The following is a 22,620-nucleotide window of genomic DNA, read 5'->3' as shown; positions in this document are numbered from 1 at the left end:
CAATGACAAAAGAATCTTTTTTTCAAAAAAGAAATACGGTTTAAAAATTTGCAATTTTCAGAAAAACAAAACCACGTATATATATGTATATACTCATAATGTGAATATATTTAGAGGTAAAAAATATATTAAGATGGTAAAATCACGAATTAGAAATTTGGTGTTACAAAAAAGTTGTTTTGTCCATTTATTGGGATTCGACATTTTTTTTTTTTTTTTTTTTTTTTTTTTTTTTAAATATTTAGTAATATTTACAAGTGATGCTCTAAAAGAATAACTCTTGTATAACATATGTGCAACCTTTTTTGCAACAACTGCCACTTAAAAGATGAATTACTGAGACAAATGAGACACTCGCATTTGCATTCAAACAAATAAAGAAAATTATCGATCAGCCAGAGAATAATAAAGCTGCAATTGAATCGCTGACCATAACGGGTAACTCATTTACAATAATTCACTAAAATCACGTTGGCCGCAGATAATTACATGTTAAAATATTATGTATACTTAAAACGGCTAATGTACACAAATTTACTTTGGTTATAATTTAATCGTGTACATGTTGTATGTTTATTTAGAAAGTTTCACTATAGTCAAAGATTCACTTAAGAGTTCTAATATTAGCTTTAAACAAAGGTTCGAACAATCACAACACGATCGTGCGTTGCCCCCTACGAGGTAAGTTTATTGTTGTGACTATTAAATAAGTAAATATTTTAGTGTTTTCTTTGTGCTCAAAAACTTGATAAACAAAGGAGAGAAACTTTTGACTTCTTGCCATTTTCTTTTAAGAAGAACGAATAACTGCAGAATTAGTTAGACACAATACTCTTTATCACTATGGAAATGAAACAAAATTAATAATATTTTTATCAGTGATTATCAAAATAAGTGGCAAATTCTTATATGATTATTCAATTAAATACAATTTGAATTCATAACAAAATTAAGGGTTTCTCAGTGATAAGGATGTGGCTAACTTACTCCGATTTTTTACAGAAATTATAATAAGTAATATAGTAATATAACTTTCTAACAGCCTTATAGACTTGTGATTTTTTTCTCGTCAGTGCACGGTTTTGAATATTTATATAACAACATTGATTGTGGCACGTTATGTTACGGTTTATTAGGCTAGTTTCGGTCAACATCTACAATTATTATTTAATCGATCATTCTGAACCACGCATTCAAAAAGAGCGACACTGTTCATACGGACAGTAGTCTACCTATACATTCACATTACAATTCAAAGTTAAAAAAGTGAACTTACTGTTTTTGCACGCTGAAAAAATGATATCTGTTGTATTATAAGGATTTAGTTAGTTGACTTTTCATAGACTTTATTGTATTTCAATCTATAAATTTGCAGATGCCATAATATGTTAATCAAGGGTGTTGGTGATGAATGTAACCTATTACCCAAAGAAAACAGGTGACATTGTACAAATTGGGAAAGCATGATATAATTCCAAGGTCGAACTTACCTTTGTATGTAGTGTGAAAATAACTTAGTATTGTATGTATTTATAAACAAGGCTGCCAATTAGATAATACGTGAAATATCTATACATTTTCATTTTGAATTGTCTGCATCCGCACACAGTTCTAAAAGGTAAAATCATTTTTAAATTTGATTAGTAGAAAAAAAGATAACTAACTTATATTCTACAATCATAATCCTTTCTGTATGATCCAAATAAAGCGACTAGATTGTGATCATCATAAGAGTTAAGATAACGGTGATAAACCTACATTGTTTGAATCATACTTATTACTGAAAGCTAAAACCTTAACGTAGGTTTTACAAAGCAAAAGATCCCCAAAAAGTCTATATAACTTTACAGGGAACTGTATTGTTGATGCCAATCTGTCGTTTGATGATTATCTTTATAAGGTACATATTACTTAATCGTTTTATACAGAAACTGTCAAAGAATGCTTAAACCTCTGAGATTTGGCAACAACTAACCTTATATACAAAAAACTCATGGTAAATCTGATATAAATATGAAAAAATATTTAATACATGTAGTAAAATATATATATTTAAAAAGATAATTGTTTGATAATCCTTTAATCATATACTAAATATAACAAAGTTTAGTATATAATCTTAAACCTTTAAGCCTACAATTTTATATTCATTTTGTACAACCAGGCAGTTGTTTCATTTGACCTTTAATTATATTGCACGGTTAGTTTGACCTTCCACACTGCTCCTTTCATCATCGATCGTAAATAATTAGATGCCATAAGTATATTGAAGAGGGTGTTGGTGGAAACTGAACCTTATCACCCGAAGGTTATCTACCATACAAAATGACTTTTAAGATATTTGACAAGATGCCAAGATGAAACCTGGTCGTTCTGAATATCTAAACAACTTTCTAATATAATGAAAAATTCCCACACATTATGAATCCCGAGGACTAGAATGAATCGTCCGTCAACAAAAAGTTGATATATGATCAGAGATGGAAGATCTTTACAATAAAATGTACATAACAATATAATCGAGAGTATTGTACCATAGGAATGATATATACGTTCGAGTAAACCTCATTTTATCTTTACTTGAAGATCATTAGTGAACGGAACAGCTTTTGGGTATCAATCACTTAGAATCTTCAGCATGTTTGCACCTTTTCCGTGTTTTGGTTATCCCAAAACCGTAATCGAGCATGGAGATTGATTACAGGAAAGTTAAATAATCACAAAATGTATATTGTTTGAAGAAAACAAATATTAAAATATCCCAATGCGGATAACAAGTAAAACATGTCTGAACAGAACCACTAATAAACTGATGACCTGTTAAAAAAAAAGGTGTCTTAATTCTTTTCATATTAATTCCATGACATTGTAAACCTGTATAAACCAAACAATTCATTCAGTCCCAAAAGAGGTTTAATTTATACATAATTCGCTGTATTTTCTCATACCGTCTCATCACAATCACAGATTGATAAGAAATGATTATTATTTGCCACTATCTATATATTGTTCTGCAAGTTGTTGGTAGGAGGAGAGCTAAATATATCAATTTTACCATGTTTTTTTTCTCATTTCAATGAAATTGCAGTTTTAAGGACTGCCTGCTGGGTTGTTAATACTTTCTTTGTTCATAGTAAATATGTTTACTCTACCATAACCAATGTGGTTTAATATAAAAATCTGACCAATGAAACTACCTGGCTGTTACATATAAAAGCTGATACAACTTAACTTAATTTTCATCATAGTAAATACCGTTACGATAGTCAGAATAAATATTTAAGCGATGGTTCTGGAGGTAAAAGACGATTGTAATCCGCAAATATTGGTTGATAAATATGAAGAACACATTGAGCTGCAAAACAGCTGTAGGTCATTCTACCTAAGGAGAAAAAAGGAATCGGAAGATTTCAAAAAGAATTTATTAACAAAAGCAGATATTGAAGAAGGGACGAAGAAAAGAACGTCTTTGTCTTCAGCAATGGACAGATTACGGACTGAAATGGTAAGTCATTTTTAATGATATGTGCTCTCAGTACTTTAAAAAAAGAAATATCTTTTATTGCTGAACTACTTTGAATTTATCCAAATCATACGATTTATATTTAATGCACAGAATCTACGTAAGCAGTTTGTACAGAGTAATGAACTAGGTTTTCAGATCAAAATATCGCAATGCGAATTACTGGTGCAAGTAAAACAACCTGTTCACTCATTTGTAGGCCATGTATAATTTATTTCTTCATATGTGCTGAATTATTTAGGAAATACTTACATTACATATAAAGCTAGATGATTTTATGTTGAATTATGAAATTGTAAAGAACTACATACCATGTATTACTCATCATTACAAATTTAAACCTCAAGATCTTTTAAACAGATAACTTAAATTTTCCTACGTAGCAATGTATCCTAAGTTTGTTTTAGGAACAAATATATCGATTATGAAGTTACGCCTTTCATTGTCGTTGTGTCATGGAGTTTCATAGTTACAATATTTGTTTCAGGCATCTCTAATTGACCAAGATTTATCTTTAATGGAACAGCTACTGACTCTTAATGAAAAAATAGAGGATTTAAAATCTCAAAGACTTTATGGTGTTGCAAAAGATTCCCTTGACGATAGCACTGATGACTTCAGCTTAAAAGCTCCTTGTCACAGCTCGACCAATAGCAAAAATTCAGACTCTTGTCATAACAACAGCGGACGAAATTGGGATATACGAAAAGAACATCACTATGACAACGACTCTGATTCTGGTTATGGAGAATAGAAATGACATAAGAATCGTATATACCAACGTACCATGTATATCACATATCCCATCGGTGTAATCCTTAGCAATTCCATGATGAAATTATAGATCTCAATCCAAGTTCAGCATATGTTAAAATACAACCTAAGTCATTAGGTAAGTATGTGATTAACAAAATAGCAATCTTTGGTTTGCAAATTTTCTTAATTATCATATGAAAACAAATAAAAATATATGTACATGAGGAAGCGTAATTCATCACTGTAGTGGCAACAAGATCTCAATTGATATTTGAGACGCTTTAATTACTACATGTACAATTCATACAATTTTCGGATTAAATAAAATCAAATAAAAAGGTCTAAACAATTTTCAATATTACGTTTTGTAGTATGCACATTAACGCGATTTGGGACATGTTTTTATTTCAAGAAATTTACATCAGTTTTATATCTGTTTCAGCATTATACCATGTATAGAAGTTTCGTAGTGTGAAGACCATTCTTTCTTGCAGTCCAAGAAAACAAAATGAGATGGGTGCAATAAAACTGCCTTCATTCAGTAGAAAAACAATGTGCCAAATTTGAACAATTAAGTAATAAAAATATAATAATATCTGGTTTTGTATTTAAAATTCTTCAAATATCGAATTTGAAGAGATCAAGAATAAATGAGTTTAATGCACAAAGTTATTTTTCATTGAAGAGGAAAATTATCACATTTGGAATCTACACTACATATGGACCATATTTATACACCAAATGACAGACAATGAAATAAAACTCTTCCTTCGATTTGCTTATAAAACGTAGCAAACAAAAGAATTTTGTTTTTTGGTTTTTGGGTATGCTGCATTGCCATCATTCAGCGTTTGTTTTTGTAACCTTAACATAGTATCACGGTGCACCACAACATGCATATGGCTTTGTAAAAAACATTATAACAAACGTAACACCTATACAACTCTTTGACATCAAATTATGCATTCTCAATTTAAAGACGTTACATTTCATGTAGATATGCAAGGTAAGGATGAGCAATTAGTAACGGCACCACAGACTTGTCAAAATGTGACCCTTTATACACGAAACGTTACCACAAAATTCTGGTGTTGCCTTAAATTTAATCAAATCGGAATTCACTTTTTGTCAACACATGAAATAAGAGAAAACTAAATTTACAAAACATAAATAAAAATGAAGGCTTGTTGAAAATCTCACTTAAATGGAGTTTTTCCGAAGTCCAGGTCTAAGCATTCCTTTTCAAATGCTTATCAGTAACTAACTAAACAGTATGTAGTGTAATGATGTATAAAGAAGACCTACCAGATCAAATTAATGATATTAACAGCGAGTCTTGAATGAAAATAAGGTTCAAATTATTATTTAAAATCCCACATATAACAAAAACCAAACCAAACAAACAAACAAACAAAACAAAACGAAAGCAAAATACAAAACCCCCCCCTCAAAAAAAAAAACAACAAAAAACAAAACAAAAACCTGGTTTCAACCCCCCCATTCAACTATGAAGTGTGTGTACCGAGTTAGGAACGTAGTGGCCCCTGTACTGTTTACCATTCATGATTTTGTCAGTTTATATGTTTTGTTTATCCCTTTCCCGATATATGATTATGAGTCCGATATTTTTTTTTATTACTTTTATTACTTTTTTTTAACATTAAGCATGTTACTTTATTTGATTTATGTATATTGTTTGTGCTTCTCTGAGTTCCTTACCTTCGTCTTAGTTTTTCATTAATGATATTTAGACAAACATTTAATTCTGATTTCACTTTGAGATATGGAAAAATAATTATATTTCCGGATTTTTTAACGTTTCATTTACCTATCTGTTTTGTGCATAAGAGATGACGAAATCATAATTATCTCCCTTACAGAGCATTCGTCAATGGTAATGAACACTACATTTAATATGTACTTTATTTCATCTGTAAAACTTACGTCAACTCATTGACGATCAAAGTCAATTATGGTAATAACTAATAAATCCTTAGATTACTCACTAATTAACCATTCATTACAGAAATTAGTTTTTTACCTGGATGGTTTATTATACATGTATCTGTATGTCTACTTCGAACCAAATTAAGACTAATTAGACATGATTTTGTTAGTCATTACAAATTAACCTTGAAGAAAAATACCACAGCCCGATTTCAATGTTTACGCAATTGTTTGCTCGGCTTGTTTTGGTTGCATTGTCCTTGACTTTGATTATGTTGTTTTGTATTCAGTATGGTTCCTGTAACGAAATTGACGAAAATGTAGTATGATTTTCTAATGAACCAGGTGCACCAATTAAGTTTATCTAAAGAAATCCTCTAATATCAAACTATAAGCTTAGTAGCTATGTTAATCTTTTTACCACATACACAATATTGCCTATTATCAAAGTGTAAGTGAAACCAAAAAATCAAAAAAAAAAAAAAAAAAAAAAAAAAAAAATCACATTTGTGGCGTTCCTGATCTTTATAATAAACACATTATACTATATATCGTTCTTTTTAATAATTGTTTTTGTTTGTCTCTTTTTTCCTATCACGCTCAATGAATTATTTTTTTTATTTTATGAAAGTTGTTGCATAACTTCAATTTCACCATGACGTTCTTTCTTTTACCCAATAGTAGCTGTACAAGATATTTTATTAAACCATTCTCAGAAAGAATATAGGATCTTACTTAATAATTTAGACAAAGTTTGTTCGTGATAAAATGCAATTGCCTCTCTTTTTAAAGCCATCCTGGTTCGTGATGTATGCATACTTTTCAGTTCTTTGTTCGTGTGCATGAGTTGTTCTTCATCTATTATCATTTCGATTCCCAAGCTGTGTTTAGTCGGCGGACTTCCCCTGTTTTAAATATCAGTATTCCTGTGCTTTGGTTGACAAAGTTCAATCACTTAGACAATGTCTCTCTCGACCTACCAGGTGCGTAGTTATATCATTGTATATAACATCTTATTAAAATAAATCTGATCACAGTCAGCGACATGTGCTGAAGAAGAATCAGTGCAACAAACTATATCGGGATAAAATATACACTATTTAAGTAGTAATTAACACGTTTTTGTTAAAGTGAAACGGTTGTATCAATATCATTTTGATAAGATAAATATACATTTTCGAATAAAAAAATCTTGTTTAAGGACAGTATTTTTCGATTTCTTTCGGCTTTGGCTCACTTCCGTATCTACTAGCTATTGTTTTGAAAAAAAAAATCAACGTTTACTACAAATGTTGGAAAGAACTGTTGCTTTGCTATATAAAGTCAACTCAAACTGTTTTACTTATCGTGGTTTGTATTAATTATTTTGGCTAGGTTGTTTTTTAGGCAGGGGATCACATTGTATTCAAGGAATCTTTTTCTGAAAGTTTGAAAAAGACCGAGTATTTCAGAAATTCTAGTTACTTCAGTATGAAGTTAAATTCAGCTTTTCTTCTTGAATGTATGACTGAAAATAACGATGTTTTGTAGGAAAAAAGTGCCATGATGTATATATTTCTTGGACCATTCTGAAAGTCACTAAGTACTGCAACTGACCTATATCATTGCAAACAACGTCAATAAGAACTGCGATGGTCAAAATATGTACTTATACACAATGAGGTTAAACCATTAAGTATACTTGTTGAGTGTATTTGTATGTTTGGGAAGGTTTAAAGTCTTTATATTGATACACTTTAAGAAACGATTAAGTTTGTCCTTTCAGTGACAGTACAACAACAATTCATGAGACGGGGAATCTACTCCACCTCCCACTGCTAATTAACGTAATTATTGCTTATTTTTTTGAAAATTGAAATGCTCTTAATAACCTAAAAAATTACCTGTCATCTTTAAGTCCGAACGAACATAACAACATTCAAGGACTGTTATTATGGAAATTAAAATCAAGGCTTGGAGAACTCTGTTAAAACATTCAACATCAGAAAGCCTAAGAATAAAGAAATGCCATAAAGCATGGACATAATCAACATATCCAGCTAGATGAGTGACGGGCGTTGTCATTGAGACGATTAAGGTTTTTTTCTGTAATAAAAGAATGAGTGCTTATAAGATTTTTGCTTGAAGTAGTTACCACTCAGAATGCACTCCCTTCCTCCAACTCCCCACTTAGGGAGGAGAGGAACGGTCATCAATGACTGAAGGCCGAGTCCCACCAGGCTAGGGACAGCCTCAATCCGCTTCACGCTCAGAAGGGAGTGCTATTCCTCTTCATCGTGGTTTTTCGTCCTGTCAGAATTATCTGACGTCTCGGCGATACATACTATAGAAATGATCCCTAAAAGTATGATCTTAACATGTACATGTAATCAAGTAATATTATTAACTCAAATTATAACCAATTACTTAAGTCTACAAGTTAGTTTGTTTTGGCAAATTAAATAGTTTTATTCAATAAACCGGAATATTTTATATGTTTTCTTTTAATGTTTTAATTTTTAAATAAAATGATTATCTTTATACTTTTCTTTGACAATGCATAATAAAGATAAAAAAAAGTAAATAAATTCAAGGTAGATAACTCTGAACTGTTAGTATTACCATCGATGTATGTTATCAACTAATGTAATAGTATCAAATATAGCAATTGATTAGCCACTGAAGAATTTTTAAGATATGCTAACAGTAAGTAGTATGCATTATTTCAGATAAGCAAGTGTATTACAACACCATTCGAATACCATCTTTTGTAAGTATTGTATTTATATACAATGTCAATGAATTTATGTTAAAAATGTTTCGTATTGAAAATAGTCATTTATTCCTCGACGAGATACAACCAAAAAATAATTTGCCCCAATGATTTTGGATATCAGGGTAATATATATATATTTGTCACTCGTCGAAAATGAAATTAATGATTTTGATAACTAATTTAAATTAAAAAAAATGAATATAACTAATATATACATCCTTTGTCACAAAACGCAGAAACAGTAAATACTTTTTAAACCAAATGATGAAAAATAAATAAAATAAAAATGAAAATAAAATTTTAATAAAATAAAAGTAAAAGTGAAAAAAGGAAATACATAAATGAAAGAATGAATGAATGAATAAGTAGAAAACTTAAAATAAGTTCCACAAAATAATAAATAAATAAAATATTGTAACAAAATACTCAATTACTCAAAGTGATTGTTGGTGAACATTTGGTTAGAAAATTAAAAAGAGGTGGAGTTATGATTGTTCTACTGCACAAGTGAGTCAAACTAAACAACTTCTTCATGTTAATCATTAAACACATATTCATTAAACTATTAATTATTACATAATTTATTCAGAATCATGGTTGATGCTTAAATTAGAATTAAGAGACGTGATTTTATTTGTCATGGTGAAAAGTTCAAAAATGACGCATTTGAAACCTAACATGTAAAACTTTGACAGAAACTGGTATTGTAATGATTAGAAAAAATAATGAAGCAGGAATATGCTAATTAATTGAGGTCAAACATACAGTTTTACTAATTGTAGCGTCAAATGGCATTTATTTTTAAACCGGCACATGAGAAGTGAAATAGTCCATCAATAAGTGCATATACACATGTTTGGCTATCAGTGTTGCAGTGTCATGGGAAGGGTCATCTAGTTCTTTAAATCAAGCATTATTTATTGTACATATTGAATATGTACAATAGGTCTCGAATGACCATATTGTTTCAAGTACAAATACATCATTAAGTACACATTTTAAGGCTATTTGTCTACTTAAATACTTTGATATCTCTTTTGTCATATACATATTCAACATATTGTATCGAGTCATTTATAGGATTTAATTGGTCCTTGTAAAATGAATTTATAGGCATATGGTAGGGATAGGGCTATGGACAGTCTACATTGTTTACATTGACAGATTCTATATATCACATAATACTCCGAGAATTCAAATACTCTTACAGGTTCTTTTGTGCCACTCAGATAAGGAATACACTAAATTTCTCCAACGCGTCCGTTTGTCCAAAAAATATTTTAATATATTCGTCACATTCTGAGACGTTGTATAATATTGATTTGTTGTGACATGCATCATTAATTTGATCCTCTATCCTACATAATAACACCTAGATAAATATATATATATATATATATGTTTGTTTGTTTGTTGGGGTTTAACGTCCGAGCAGCAATATATCAGCTATATTCAGACGATGTACTTGAAATTGATAATAAAATGAACATGAAATGATGATGAAATGAAAAAGGGATGAGACACAAGGGCAATAGGGTCGACAAATTTTGATTGCCACTGGAAATAGGGAGAGGTGGGTAGGGTCGGGCAACTTAGCCTCCTGTGGCGGAGCCCTATGGTTCCTACTCCGGGAGAATACCACAGTAGGGTTCTTTATCGTGCGAGGAACGTGGCATATTTCCCAACACGGTGCACCTCTATGGTTTGCGGTCAGGTTTTCCGTATTATAGCTTGACAACCCCAGCATGTAACACGCCAGGGGTACCCCATTCCACCACCAGTTGCTCTGTGGGCAGAGCGCCATAGCCCCTGGCTAGGGTTCTGAGCACTATTAAGTCGCCTTTTACGACAAGCTTAGCGCTGCTGTAGGCCTATTCTTTTAACACCCGGACCTGCACGGGCTTATATATATATATATATATATATATATATATATATATGGGTCTGAAAAATTCCCAACGATGTTAGAACTGTCAAATTTGCGAAGCAAATTTTGGTCGTTCCCTCCGCGGGACTCGAACTCGTACCGCCTGCACTAAGTCCAGCGCCCTAGACCACTCGGCCAGCTAGGCTATATTAAAATATAGCTTTCGCTGGCCGGGTCATTCCTCCTTGTAGGATAAATCTAGGATTGTAACCTAGTACAGGATGTATGGTAGTACGGGACAGCTCATCCAGGCGTTGTAATGTAGAAAAAGGGTAAATTACATTGGAAATTGGAATCCAGTAGGATCCGGAATCTTCCAACCACACATTTGAATTCTAATATGCCCTGGATTTTGACCAGTGCAAATTAGAATTCTAATTTGTCCTACGAAAAATTAGAACTCCAATTTATATGAAGGGGGATTTTGGATCCTAATGACTTAAAGTTTTAAAATATCAATGATAAAGATAAAAAGTATTTTATGTGCTTTGGACAATATCTTGGTAAATCAAAATATTTTGTTTTCGATATTTTGTAAGTTAGATAGCCACATAAAGATTTTGTGTATTTTATTATTTAATGTTTTTAAACCAATTACCTCTTATGGTAAGTTTTTTTGTGACAAGCGTAATTGCATCAACATTTGAGCTTAGTCCTTGAACATACAACAAAAGTGTTGCTCACAATTTTACCTTAAATCACATCTAAAAACTGGGTGAAAATAACTCAAGAAAAAAAAATCCCAACATTTTACTTTCAAAATGTTCAGTAGTATTGAAATCCCCTTGACCAATAAATCTAGCGTGATTCCAGATCCAATTAAAGTTTACTAGAACCTTCCTAGGGAAAATGAGGATACCCCAATTTCAATTAGGACAAATTAGTATTCCAATTTTCACTTGTTAAAATCCAGGGCAAATTGGAATGCAGATTTGTCACACGAGAAATTGGAGTTCTAATTTGCCCAAAGAGGATTGCGGATCCTACTGGATTCCAATTTGCCCTGTAACATATATGATTTTCATCATTCCCAATTCTCTTAAAACAAGCGACATTTTTTACAAATGCAATACAATTTTGCATCAATAAGTTGCGAAGCATGACTTCGAATTCAATATGTCTCTATAAAATTCTATTTACATGGTGTTTGTAACATCCACCATTTGATGCTCTTCTCATTGGTTGACATTATTATTTCAGGAATGTCACAGAAATTTAAACTATTTAATTTAATTTATTTATTTGAATACCAATCAGTTCAAACTACGTACAATAGTTGAAGATGACACAGCTCAAAACAATTATTATCTAAGAGATCATTGTCTCATTGATTTTATCAGCCTGGTTATGGTTGTAGAATAGTAAAGTATCATTTCTTGTGATTAAAATGAAGTATCATATGACACCAATGTGTCTTGAATGCTGTAAAACGTTTGTGTAGATCTGACCTTTATCAGATAAACTGTAAAATATAGTTGATTTGACAAAATCTCAACAATCTCAAAGATTAAATATACATGCAACTTGACTTATATTTAAAAAAATACTTTATACATATAAAAAAAACTTTCTAAAGTATCATTTCGCCATTTTTGTTGTACTAACTCTTTTATTTTTGTGCGAATGTGTGGTACATTCTGAAAGCAATAACTATCGAACACGGCATACTCAAATAACTCATTCTTCCACATACACTTTCATTTCATTTCACCTGTTGGTCATAGTTGCAGTTATAGTTATAAGGAACTCATTTAATGTCAGAACTTTTCACTTGTCATTAAAATGGGCGTTGATGAAAGATGTACCCTGTAACCCACATTTAAACCGACAATTTACTGAAATACTTATTGATGTTTGGTAATATCCAAGGACAAATCATTAAAAAAAAACCCGATTTTTATCAAAACACTGACTTTTTCTTTTCTTACAAGGTTAGTATTGTGAATATGTTTCAACATATTTGTCAAGAACAAATCAGCATGTCATGAAATCGGAATTTCAAACCCTTGTTTTGATACACAACATTTTCAGTATTCGATCAAAAAATTGAAGGTATTTAGCACCCAAAGTTGTTTTCTTTTGTTTATTTATTAGACCCCCTTTAAACAATGATTTTTTAAATCTTATTTGGTTATATAATCCATCTTTTATGTGTAAAATCGATTTTGAAAGTTTTTGTTATATACTTAAGGATATTTTAAATCATTGCCAAAAAAACCCAAACATTTTCTTCACCATTTCATGACTTTTCAAAGATTGTGTCGATCAACGTTCAAAATTCCTTACATACAATTTTCCACAAAAGGATTTTCATTGGATTTATTTCCTTTTGATACCACAAGATGAGTTATTTGGATTTGTTATAGTAAGCAACATTAATAAAACTGCCAAAAAATTATCAATTGCATATTAATTGCTCACGATGTGAAAGGTCTTCACAGTAGATGATACAAAGAGGTGCAATTTTTGTAATACTGAAGTTGAAATTGTGTTGAATTTTATAGTAAATATGTTCACTCTACCATATCGTTACCTTTGTATATTTACCTTTTGATCTAACCAATGAAATGCCCTGAAGTTTCCGTATAAAGGTGATTACAGCACCTTCCTAAAATCATTTGGACTGCATTACATATTTAGAATATTTATCGTATAGCAAAAGTTAATATACGTTATTCAAAATGGTACTTGAGTTAAAAAATAACAGTGTTCCGTCAGGAATTTTTAATAATTACGAGAAGAACATTGACTTTCAAAACAGCTGTAGATCATTCTATCTACATCGGAAAAAGGCTTCAGAAGACTTCAAAGAAACGCTGAAAACTCATGCTGAAAGGACCAAAGGGAATAAAACAAGAACATCATTGTCTTCAGTAATGGACAGATTAAGAACTGAAATGGTAAGTCGAAAATCGTTTATTTCACCAATACTGTGCATTAAAATTGAAAAAAAAAACATTGATATGAATGAGGTTCGATTTGTTTTCTTCTTCAAAGATGAGTATGTTTGATCTTAAAAAAAGTACTCTATATATACTACAGGTAATTGGGTCAGGATTTTACCTTTAACAATCATACAAGACCTGTTATCATTTAGGTAAGACAACAGTTTGTTCTAATTACATATTCATCTCTCTCATTTCATTGTTTTACTATGCTTATTCATACCATTGACTTTGGTTTTATAATCAATATCTCATACCTGAGAATATATTATATCATAAGGCATTGCATCAACTATTTTCATACTATTTTACGTAAAGGGAAAGAAATTTCCAATTACCCAGTATTACTCATCACAACATATTTAAACTTCTAAGCTCACATGGGGATATCAAATCTTACCCACGTAATAAATGTATTTAAAATCTATTTAAAGATCTAATAACCCACTTGAAATGAATTTAAATCTGCTTCATCATGTTTGTCAATAAGGGTGTTACATGGAGTTTATTCTTATTATAGGTATCTCTTGTGGACCAAGATTTATCGTTAATGGAACAAATGTTGACCCTGAATGAGAAAATAGAGGATTTGAAGTCAAAAAGACTTTATGGAGTAAGCAAAGAATCTTTGGAAACCAGTGTTGGAAACAATTGCTGCAGGATCCCAAATCATACTTCATCTAGTCTTTCAATAACTTGTACCAGTAGTGACTTTGATTATGTAGATACTGCTATAAGTCATCGACATGATTCTGACTCAGGATACGGAGAATAATTTAGTGCAGATAAGGACACACAAAAATAACCATTTGTGCTAATACACTGACTTGTGGTAGCCCAATATCCAATGTTGCTGTAGACCACCGATAACAATTGATGTCATCATATGTCTCAACTCATTAGCATACGTACATTTAACATAAAAGCACCATCTACCTCATTCAAAAGGTAAATGAATTTTTGGTATTGTGTTTTGTAAGTTTTGTAATGTAATGGTTTATATACACCTTTAAATCACTAGCATTTTAGACTGATATTTCAAAACAATGAAATATAGAACATGCCAGGAAACGTTATATGAACATCATCATAACAAGGAATGCTTTCTTGCTTATCAACAGATTCCCATATACTTTCTATTTTTGTAGTCTAAGGAGTACTCAAATAGCAGCTTTACATCACATGCATCAATATTTATAGATCTTAAAAAGATTTATTGTTTGGTTAATGTTTGATATTTACGTTTGGTTTTCTCTTTTCAGTAACCACAATAAAGCCAATATAGAGATGCGTAACACTTGCTTAATTGAAACAATTACTGACGTTTTACCTTCTCATCAAACAGCCAACTCAGATTTGTGGATTATGTGCCAAAACCGTGAATTAAATGTATTCAGTCTCTTCAGTCTCACTTATTTATGTCCAAATGATTGGCAAAATGATAAATATCATATAAGAATAATATCAATAGTTGTAGAAAGAAGCCAGGGCAAAAAATTCCAATAAACAAAATGACAAATGATATCAAAGCAATATCAAAACAAAACAAATAAAAAAATACAAACAACAACAACAGAATCCAAACTTATTAAAAGACAAAAACAATTAAAAAAAAACAAAACAAAACAAAAAAAAAGAATAAAATCACACGAACAAAAACAACCCCAACCCCAACCCCCCCCAAAAAAAAATCAAAAAACAAACAAAAAAAACAAAAAAAAAAACACAACTAAACATAACAAAACAGAACAAATTGAAACGAAAGAATACAAGAACTATTAAAAACAAACTTAACAAAAGATTAGAAAAAAAAATTAAAAAACGTTTACATAACACATCATGATATCAGAATGAAAAATCATATGAGCTGCTTATAGCAAACCATTTCCAGTGTTCTCAAACAAAAAAAGTATCGGATTCAATATAAATTTGCTGTTAGGCATTAATCGTTGACCAAAACTCAGTCTAACTGGTGACAGTGGGGCTACCATCTGGCGTAGCTAATGCACGGATGAATAAAGAATATGACCTTGGTGGTGGTCATTATTTATTACTTTATTGGCAGTGATCAAAAGGTGGAAATTCGTGCTCATAAAATTTATATATGAAATTATTTAAAATAATGATACGATGCTGAAATTAAGAACGAACAAAGTTCATCGGAAGTTTGTATTTAACAATAACGTATGGTTTTTATGATTGTCATATACACAGTGTACATTACTTTGCCACGGGAATAAACCAGTTCTTTTCTTTCAAATGAGAAGCTGAAACAAACCTAAAATAAATTATTAGTAGCAAGTCAATGAAAATTAAAACTAAACAATAAATAGTTTTCACTCCAAAACACAACTAAAGTACTATACTTCAAACACTACTCAATAAGATTAAACATCTCCAATATTAGTCATTTTAGCAGGCAATGGGAAAATTGTTACTATCTATGATTATTTACAATTGATAATTAGTGAGTCACTATGATAACTGATTAATACATGGGTAAAATACAGTTCACATTATTTATAAACATATTACACGAGTTAAGGACCTTAATGTTTTGACCAAAACAATGTTTGCTCATGCGTATTGTCCCGTATTTCTGCAAATATTGAAATATTTAAGATACACCACTTAATTACAAATTATAAATAGTATGACGAGTAAAATGTTGGAAAATTTGAGTCTATTAAAAAGCTGTTGATTATTTGGCATGAACAACAAATATCATATACATTGTGTGCCGGACAAATCTATGACTCTTAGGAAACCGTTGTAAATTCTTGATAAAAGTATTGGAATGCTACAATTAAGCAGGTTTACACTGTGTCAGTAAAGATACAAACTTATCTAGTCCTTCAATTAAAGAAAAAGCAATCTATCAAAGGTCGCAATAATTCTTCTAAAAATACCATATGAACAATATTGAAGGCAATGATACAACGTAATGTGCTTTGTCATCAATATCAACTTAACAATGATTGATTTATTAAAAAAAGAACGATCGCACTATATGTTCCGTCTTTTCTAACAATTGCAAGGGATGCTTATACCAAGAAATGTACATAAGAACTTTGAAAAATAGATTTATTTGAACAAATGAATGTAGTCTCAAATTCTAGGACGATCTTTTTGATACTATCAATTCTAGATTATTGGAATACAATAGTACCGAACCTATGATTTTTTCAACTCTTTATACATACTACTATTCCTCATACTCAGTTAAAATCCCGCCTCAAAAGCATTAGACATCGTTGTTACTCGAAAAAAAAAAGATGAAATACCTAAATGTACTTGATAGAGATTCTCCAAGAGGATGTGCTGGTATTTTTTTGATAATATCTGACACGTTTTCAACAGACTGGTCGGCATTCCAGTGGGACCAAAAAAGGAACAACGTTTAGTTACATCCTTTGATTTCAGTCTCTGTTATTTAAACGAATTTATTATTTTTTTAAATAGCATCCACCCCAAATAACATAAAATAAAAGGCACTACAGACGCTAAGAGATCAGTGTGATATCTTGTTCTGTTCATTGTGATCGACAGAAAAAGTATAACTCATGACCAAAGTTACGATAAACGCAATAACTTCTCATTTTTATCTTCCTTCCGTCTGTGGCAGCATTCATTCAGTACATGCGCATGGAGCTCATACGTTATGCCAGAGCTTGAAGTTGTCCACCTTGGATTAAAAAAATAATTTGATATATTTGTTCTACATTCAAAGAAAAAAAAATAATGATAACCATTTAATTTTAAAATTAATAACATAAATCCATTGACATTGTATATAAATAATACTTACAAATTGTAGTCGAATAGTGTTGTAATACACTTGCTTATTTGAAATAATGCATACTACTTACTGTAATCACTTAATTAATTCATACCTAATAAATCCTTCAGTAGCTAATCAATTGCTAAAGTTGATAATATTATATAAGTTGATAACATGTATGGATGTTAATACTTGCAGTTCAGAGTTATCTACCTTGGATATTAAAAATAATTTATATCTTTGTTGTACATTGTCAAAGAAAAAAGTAAAAATAACAATTTTATTTCGGAATTTAAACAGTTAAAATAAATATACAAAATATCCCGATTAATTAAATAAAACTATTTAATTTGCCAAAACAAACTAGCTTGTATACTTAAGTAATTGGTTATAATTTGAGTTACTAATGTTACTTGATTACATGTACATGTTAAGATCATACTTTTAGGGATCATTTCTATAGTATGTATCGCCGAGACGTCAGATAATTCTGACAGGACGAAAAACCACGATGAAGAGGAATAGCACTCCCTTCTGAGCGTGAAGCGGATTGAGGCTGTCCCTAGCCTGGTGGGACTTGGCCTTCAGTCATTGATGACCGTTCCTCTCCTCCCTTAGTGGGGAGTTGGAGGAAGGGAGTGCATTCTGAGTGGTTACAACTTTAATAAAACATAAAGTACAAGGATAATTTATAGTAGCAAGCAAGTAGTGGATTGCAACTCTTTCACACATCTAAACAGCCTACGTTAGTAACCAAAATATTCTTATTTCAACGTGTCAAATTTCTCTTGATCTCTGGCAGCATATCTTCAGCACAATTTATACATTATGCCATAGCTTGCCTGACTTTGCGGAATTTTTGTACTTTGCTAGTCTTACAATTAGGCTTCTGAAACATGGTTATGTTGCTACAAGATTGAAGTCTTCATTACAGAAGTTCTATGGTTATCATAATGAACTCTTGGATCGTTATAGTGTATCTATGTACCACGAGAACGGATTTGTTCACTGAGTTATAGTTTTCCATTCCTCTGTCATCTGCACTGGACGTGACATTTTATGAAAACTCGGTGGGTATTTCATAAAAAGCATAGGAAGCTAATCCCACCGGTGCACTTGGTCCATGTTCAAGTTTTTTTTTTGTGAAGTCCGGGTTGTTCATTTACATGTGTTCCTATGTACGAGTTATTTTGGTAGATCATGTTCTTTGTTGTGTGTCAATACTTTCCCTGGGTCTTCATCCCTGGAATATGTTCTTCTGATTACTTTTCGAATCTTGTTCCATTGAATACTCTTCAAGTGAGTAGAAGTAAAAAATATGTATCTTAATATCTAAAAAGAAGTATGAACAAAGTCTTGATCAGAATGAACAGTCGGAGTGTACGACAAAAAATAAATATTGATTGTTTTGATATTTTGATGGACCAGAATACAACGCATGACAGCATAACATTGTGAACTTTTGTTGAACCGCTAAAAGAACATATAACCTTAAAGACCTATCACAATGCTCATTAATCAAATGTTTTACGAATTTGAGTATTTCCTCGTTTCAATGTGTCAAGAATCATTTATACATAGCATTATTGATGTTAGTATTGCGTGTATGGAACATATTATGAATGACAGATATAATTCAACCGTTTTCGTTTTCCTGTAAATAAAAAACAATTTTCGTACTGTAGTCCTGGTTGCTAAAATTTAATTAAATGTGACCGGCGTCGCTGGAGGAGTCCGACATCCTTTCACTTCCGGGGCAACTGATGTCGTTCCTGTTTATGTTGGAGTTTATATTTGAAATGCGTTAGTTATTTTGTGCAGTATTCCTTTCCTTATCTTTAAATGTTGTTTTATATATTATTCTATTGTCTACATTATGTACGATTTTGATGCTTCTATTTTAATTTGCCTATATTGTTTATAAAATTCTCTGAATTGTTCGTTGTTACTATTTCCCCTTCTAAGCTTTGCTATTTTTTCGGAGTTTTCTTTGGTTGTTGGTCATTTAAACTTCATTTTCAAAAACTAAAAATTCAAAATCACATGCACATACATTTCATGCATAATATGTGAAAATTAATGAGACAATTTGTATATAGAATTAAAAAAAAACGAATAGAGAAGACAAAAAAAAAAAAAAAAACAAAAACAAAAACAAAAACAAAAAACAAAACAAATAAAGGAAACAAAACAAATCCAAAAATAGATCTGGTTCATTAACTAAGGATACTATCAATGGATATTATACAGATGACCATTAATGATATCTTAATTGATAAACTTCGCACGTACACCAGATGCAAAGGGTTACTTATAGTAAACATATGAAAGTTCAAAGAGTTATTAGGCAAACATTCGACCTAAGTCAGCATGAATTACCATATAAGTACATCGGGTATCAGATATTTATGTTTGGTGACCAACTAGCCACGAAAATTCGAGTAACCTGAACATCTTTTATCTTTAGTAACAGTTTTCGCTTTTTACAGATATTCATCCTTGTATGATGTTAATTTACTAATCTCTTCTAAATTATGTAATATCTTAACTCAAATAGTAAAACTGGGTTTCGACTTTTAACATATCTCGTGTTATCTCATTTTAAGTATAAATTAGAAATATATTTGACAGGATGCATTTGAAATCTTATATGAATGATAATATATAAAACATTTGAATGTCCTTTAGTAGTTCGAAGTGAATCGATGCAATTAAACAAATTATGACTTCAAAAACAAATTCTTTACAGTAGACATATTTGATTTAATTTAATAACGTAATTGCAATGATTACAGAATCCAAAGACTATAATTGATATCATAATTATGTCTAATCGTGCGAAATCATTTTATTTACATGCTCTTATATTCTTTTCAAAAATCAACAATATAAAGATTAACCACGATTAATAAATAACTACAATGTACTTTACGAATAATTGTACTCAATTTAAAAAAAAATGAATGCTTCAAAATCTAATTTTAAAGACGTAGAAATTACCTGTGGTATAATCGTACATTAAATAGAGTAATAAAAGGCCAAACTGATTCTAGACAATTATTCCGTATTTGTCAGGTTTATTGCAGAAATTTGTTTTGAGTTTTCTATTTGAACAAAACGATTATTTAAAGAGTGTAGTAGTTTAATCCGTAAAGTTCATTTTAATTTATCACTAATAGTAGTTGACCAAAGTATATCGGAGAAATATTATAAAGGAACCAAAAGTACAAACAAATATCAAATGAAATAAAAAAAAAAAAACTATGCCTATTCATTAAAATCGCTTTATTTGACAAAAAATCTTATAAAAGTTTTGCATTCCTTATACGCCACCATGTAGTTCGAACATAAACCAATAATAACAAATACTAATGTATACAAAACAAAGTAGGATATAAAATGAAACAAAGTTTAATATCTATAATATATATCTTTTACAACAGAACACATACTTCTACTATGTAAACTCAAACATGTTTTATACACATTTTTGAAGTGTAATTTTTTTCTGGAACATTTAACTACCAGCAACAGATCTTTTAATATTGATCGTCATAAAAATCAACGAAACATGCATCTATCACTCTGGGTCATATAATACGGGTTATATCTGCCTACTCACTCATTTTGTTTAAATATTCGATGTTTAATTTTATAGTGCAATAATTCAAATACAATAAATATATTATTGCACAATATCTTCCGATATTATTTAATGGGTAAAGTCGTCATGTATAGTTCTCCCCCACCTAGGATCAACCATTACACCATATATGGTTTTGATATACAACAATTGATGGTAAATATGATGAAATGGCATTAACATAACCCAATTGTATGAACATATTAATTTGTTGCAATAGTTAAAATTGAAGATTTGTTTGGTTGATCGATTGATTGTAGTATACGTAGTATAACAGGCATTAAATGCATTCCAGAACGATAACGTTTGATATATCGTTTAGACCCTGCTTTGTGCTGTTCTACTTTTTATTGTGTTAGCTCACAGACGCAACAGCCCGTAGGCACTCGGAGAAATTATTCAGACTCCGAGTCACCCAGTCTTTATTATAAATTCAAGATATCGCATGCTTAGTTAAAAAGCATTGTTTACCAATTTACGAATAATAATAATAATAATAATAATAATAAAAATAAAATAAATAAATAAATAAATAAAAATAGAAAAAAAAACATTAAAAAATAAGATTGGTCATAGGTATTTATGACACATGTTTCGATTTATTCTCTATTAAACTTTAACACGGAAGTACTGACAAACCTAACTTAAGCAATATCTTTAAACATGAGTGTAGGTTTATTTCAGTTAGTTTCGTTTGTTGCGCAACAAAAAAATTAAATTGCCTTAAATGTGTTTCACATGTTTGTTATCTGAACTTTGATTTTGAATAGTAAAAACAACTACACCTGAGTATGCAGGTAATATTTTGTGTACTCAAAATAAGTTGTTTATAGGATTACAGAAGTTTGTATGAAATACTAGTAGTAGTAATGTAATAGGAGCAACTATAGCAGATGTACACACAGTAAATGCAGTTTTAATTGGGATGTTGCATAGTTGTACAGCTGCTATCTGAAAACTTAAGTTTTACATGTATGTCTTATAGACAAAATGTCAGATCAGTACAGATAACAGTTGCACGTGTCCTAATAGTTATGGAAACATATATTATGTTTCGAAATAATACTTTGGTGAAAATTATCTACTTCATTCATCTTTGTACAGTATATAGACAATATAATTGCAATTTACATTCCATCTATTGACAGTTTCTTCGTAGTTGCTATTTTTTTTACCAAAAGTACATCCAAAATACAATAAAAACCGTTTGAAAGATGTCTACTTACTCTCTCTCCGTACATATTTCTTTCGTCTCATATACCCTATTTGCACTATAACAATATAACAATTCATGTATAAGAAAAGTAGGTTGTGTGTAGCCCTTAATGGTCTATTGGTCCAAT

At 30.6% G+C, this 22,620-nt stretch overlaps 2 protein-coding genes and 2 non-coding genes across 4 annotated transcripts; 3 read left to right on the top strand and 1 right to left on the bottom strand.

Annotated features, from left to right (window-relative positions):
- Positions 1-3,233: 3,233 nt before the first annotated feature.
- Positions 3,234-4,874, top strand: LOC148629613 (uncharacterized). The gene is made up of 3 exons (XM_088564771.1): positions 3,234-3,505; positions 4,011-4,415; positions 4,722-4,874. The coding sequence occupies exons 1-2, from the start codon at positions 3,287-3,289 to the stop codon at positions 4,275-4,277; spliced, it is 486 nt and encodes a 161-aa protein (XP_088420897.1). The 5' UTR covers positions 3,234-3,286; the 3' UTR covers positions 4,278-4,415; positions 4,722-4,874.
- A 3,484-nt stretch (positions 4,875-8,358) lies between these two features.
- Positions 8,359-8,580, bottom strand: LOC148629612 (small nucleolar RNA U3). The gene has a single exon (XR_015919383.1). It is a non-coding gene; the product is annotated as a small nucleolar RNA U3 (small nucleolar RNA).
- Positions 8,581-13,515: 4,935 nt separating this feature from the next.
- Positions 13,516-15,254, top strand: LOC148629611 (uncharacterized). Its single transcript, XM_088554204.1, has 3 exons — positions 13,516-13,808; positions 14,374-14,801; positions 15,116-15,254. Exons 1-2 carry the CDS (start codon positions 13,590-13,592, stop codon positions 14,626-14,628), a joined length of 474 nt encoding a protein of 157 aa, XP_088410330.1. The 5' UTR covers positions 13,516-13,589; the 3' UTR covers positions 14,629-14,801; positions 15,116-15,254.
- Positions 15,255-18,066: 2,812 nt separating this feature from the next.
- LOC148629610 (small nucleolar RNA U3) lies at positions 18,067-18,288 on the top strand. Its single transcript, XR_015919382.1, has one exon. It is a non-coding gene; the product is annotated as a small nucleolar RNA U3 (small nucleolar RNA).
- Positions 18,289-22,620: the final 4,332 nt, after the last annotated feature.

Source organism: Perna viridis, chromosome 1 (assembly GCF_037379345.1).
Source record: "Perna viridis isolate PV_CMFRI_1.1 ecotype Kerala chromosome 1, ASM3737934v1, whole genome shotgun sequence".
Classification (NCBI taxonomy): Eukaryota; Metazoa; Mollusca; class Bivalvia; order Mytilida; family Mytilidae; genus Perna; species Perna viridis.
The sequence above is the reverse complement of the archived record's forward strand: the minus strand, read 5'-3'. Positions and strand labels throughout refer to the sequence as shown.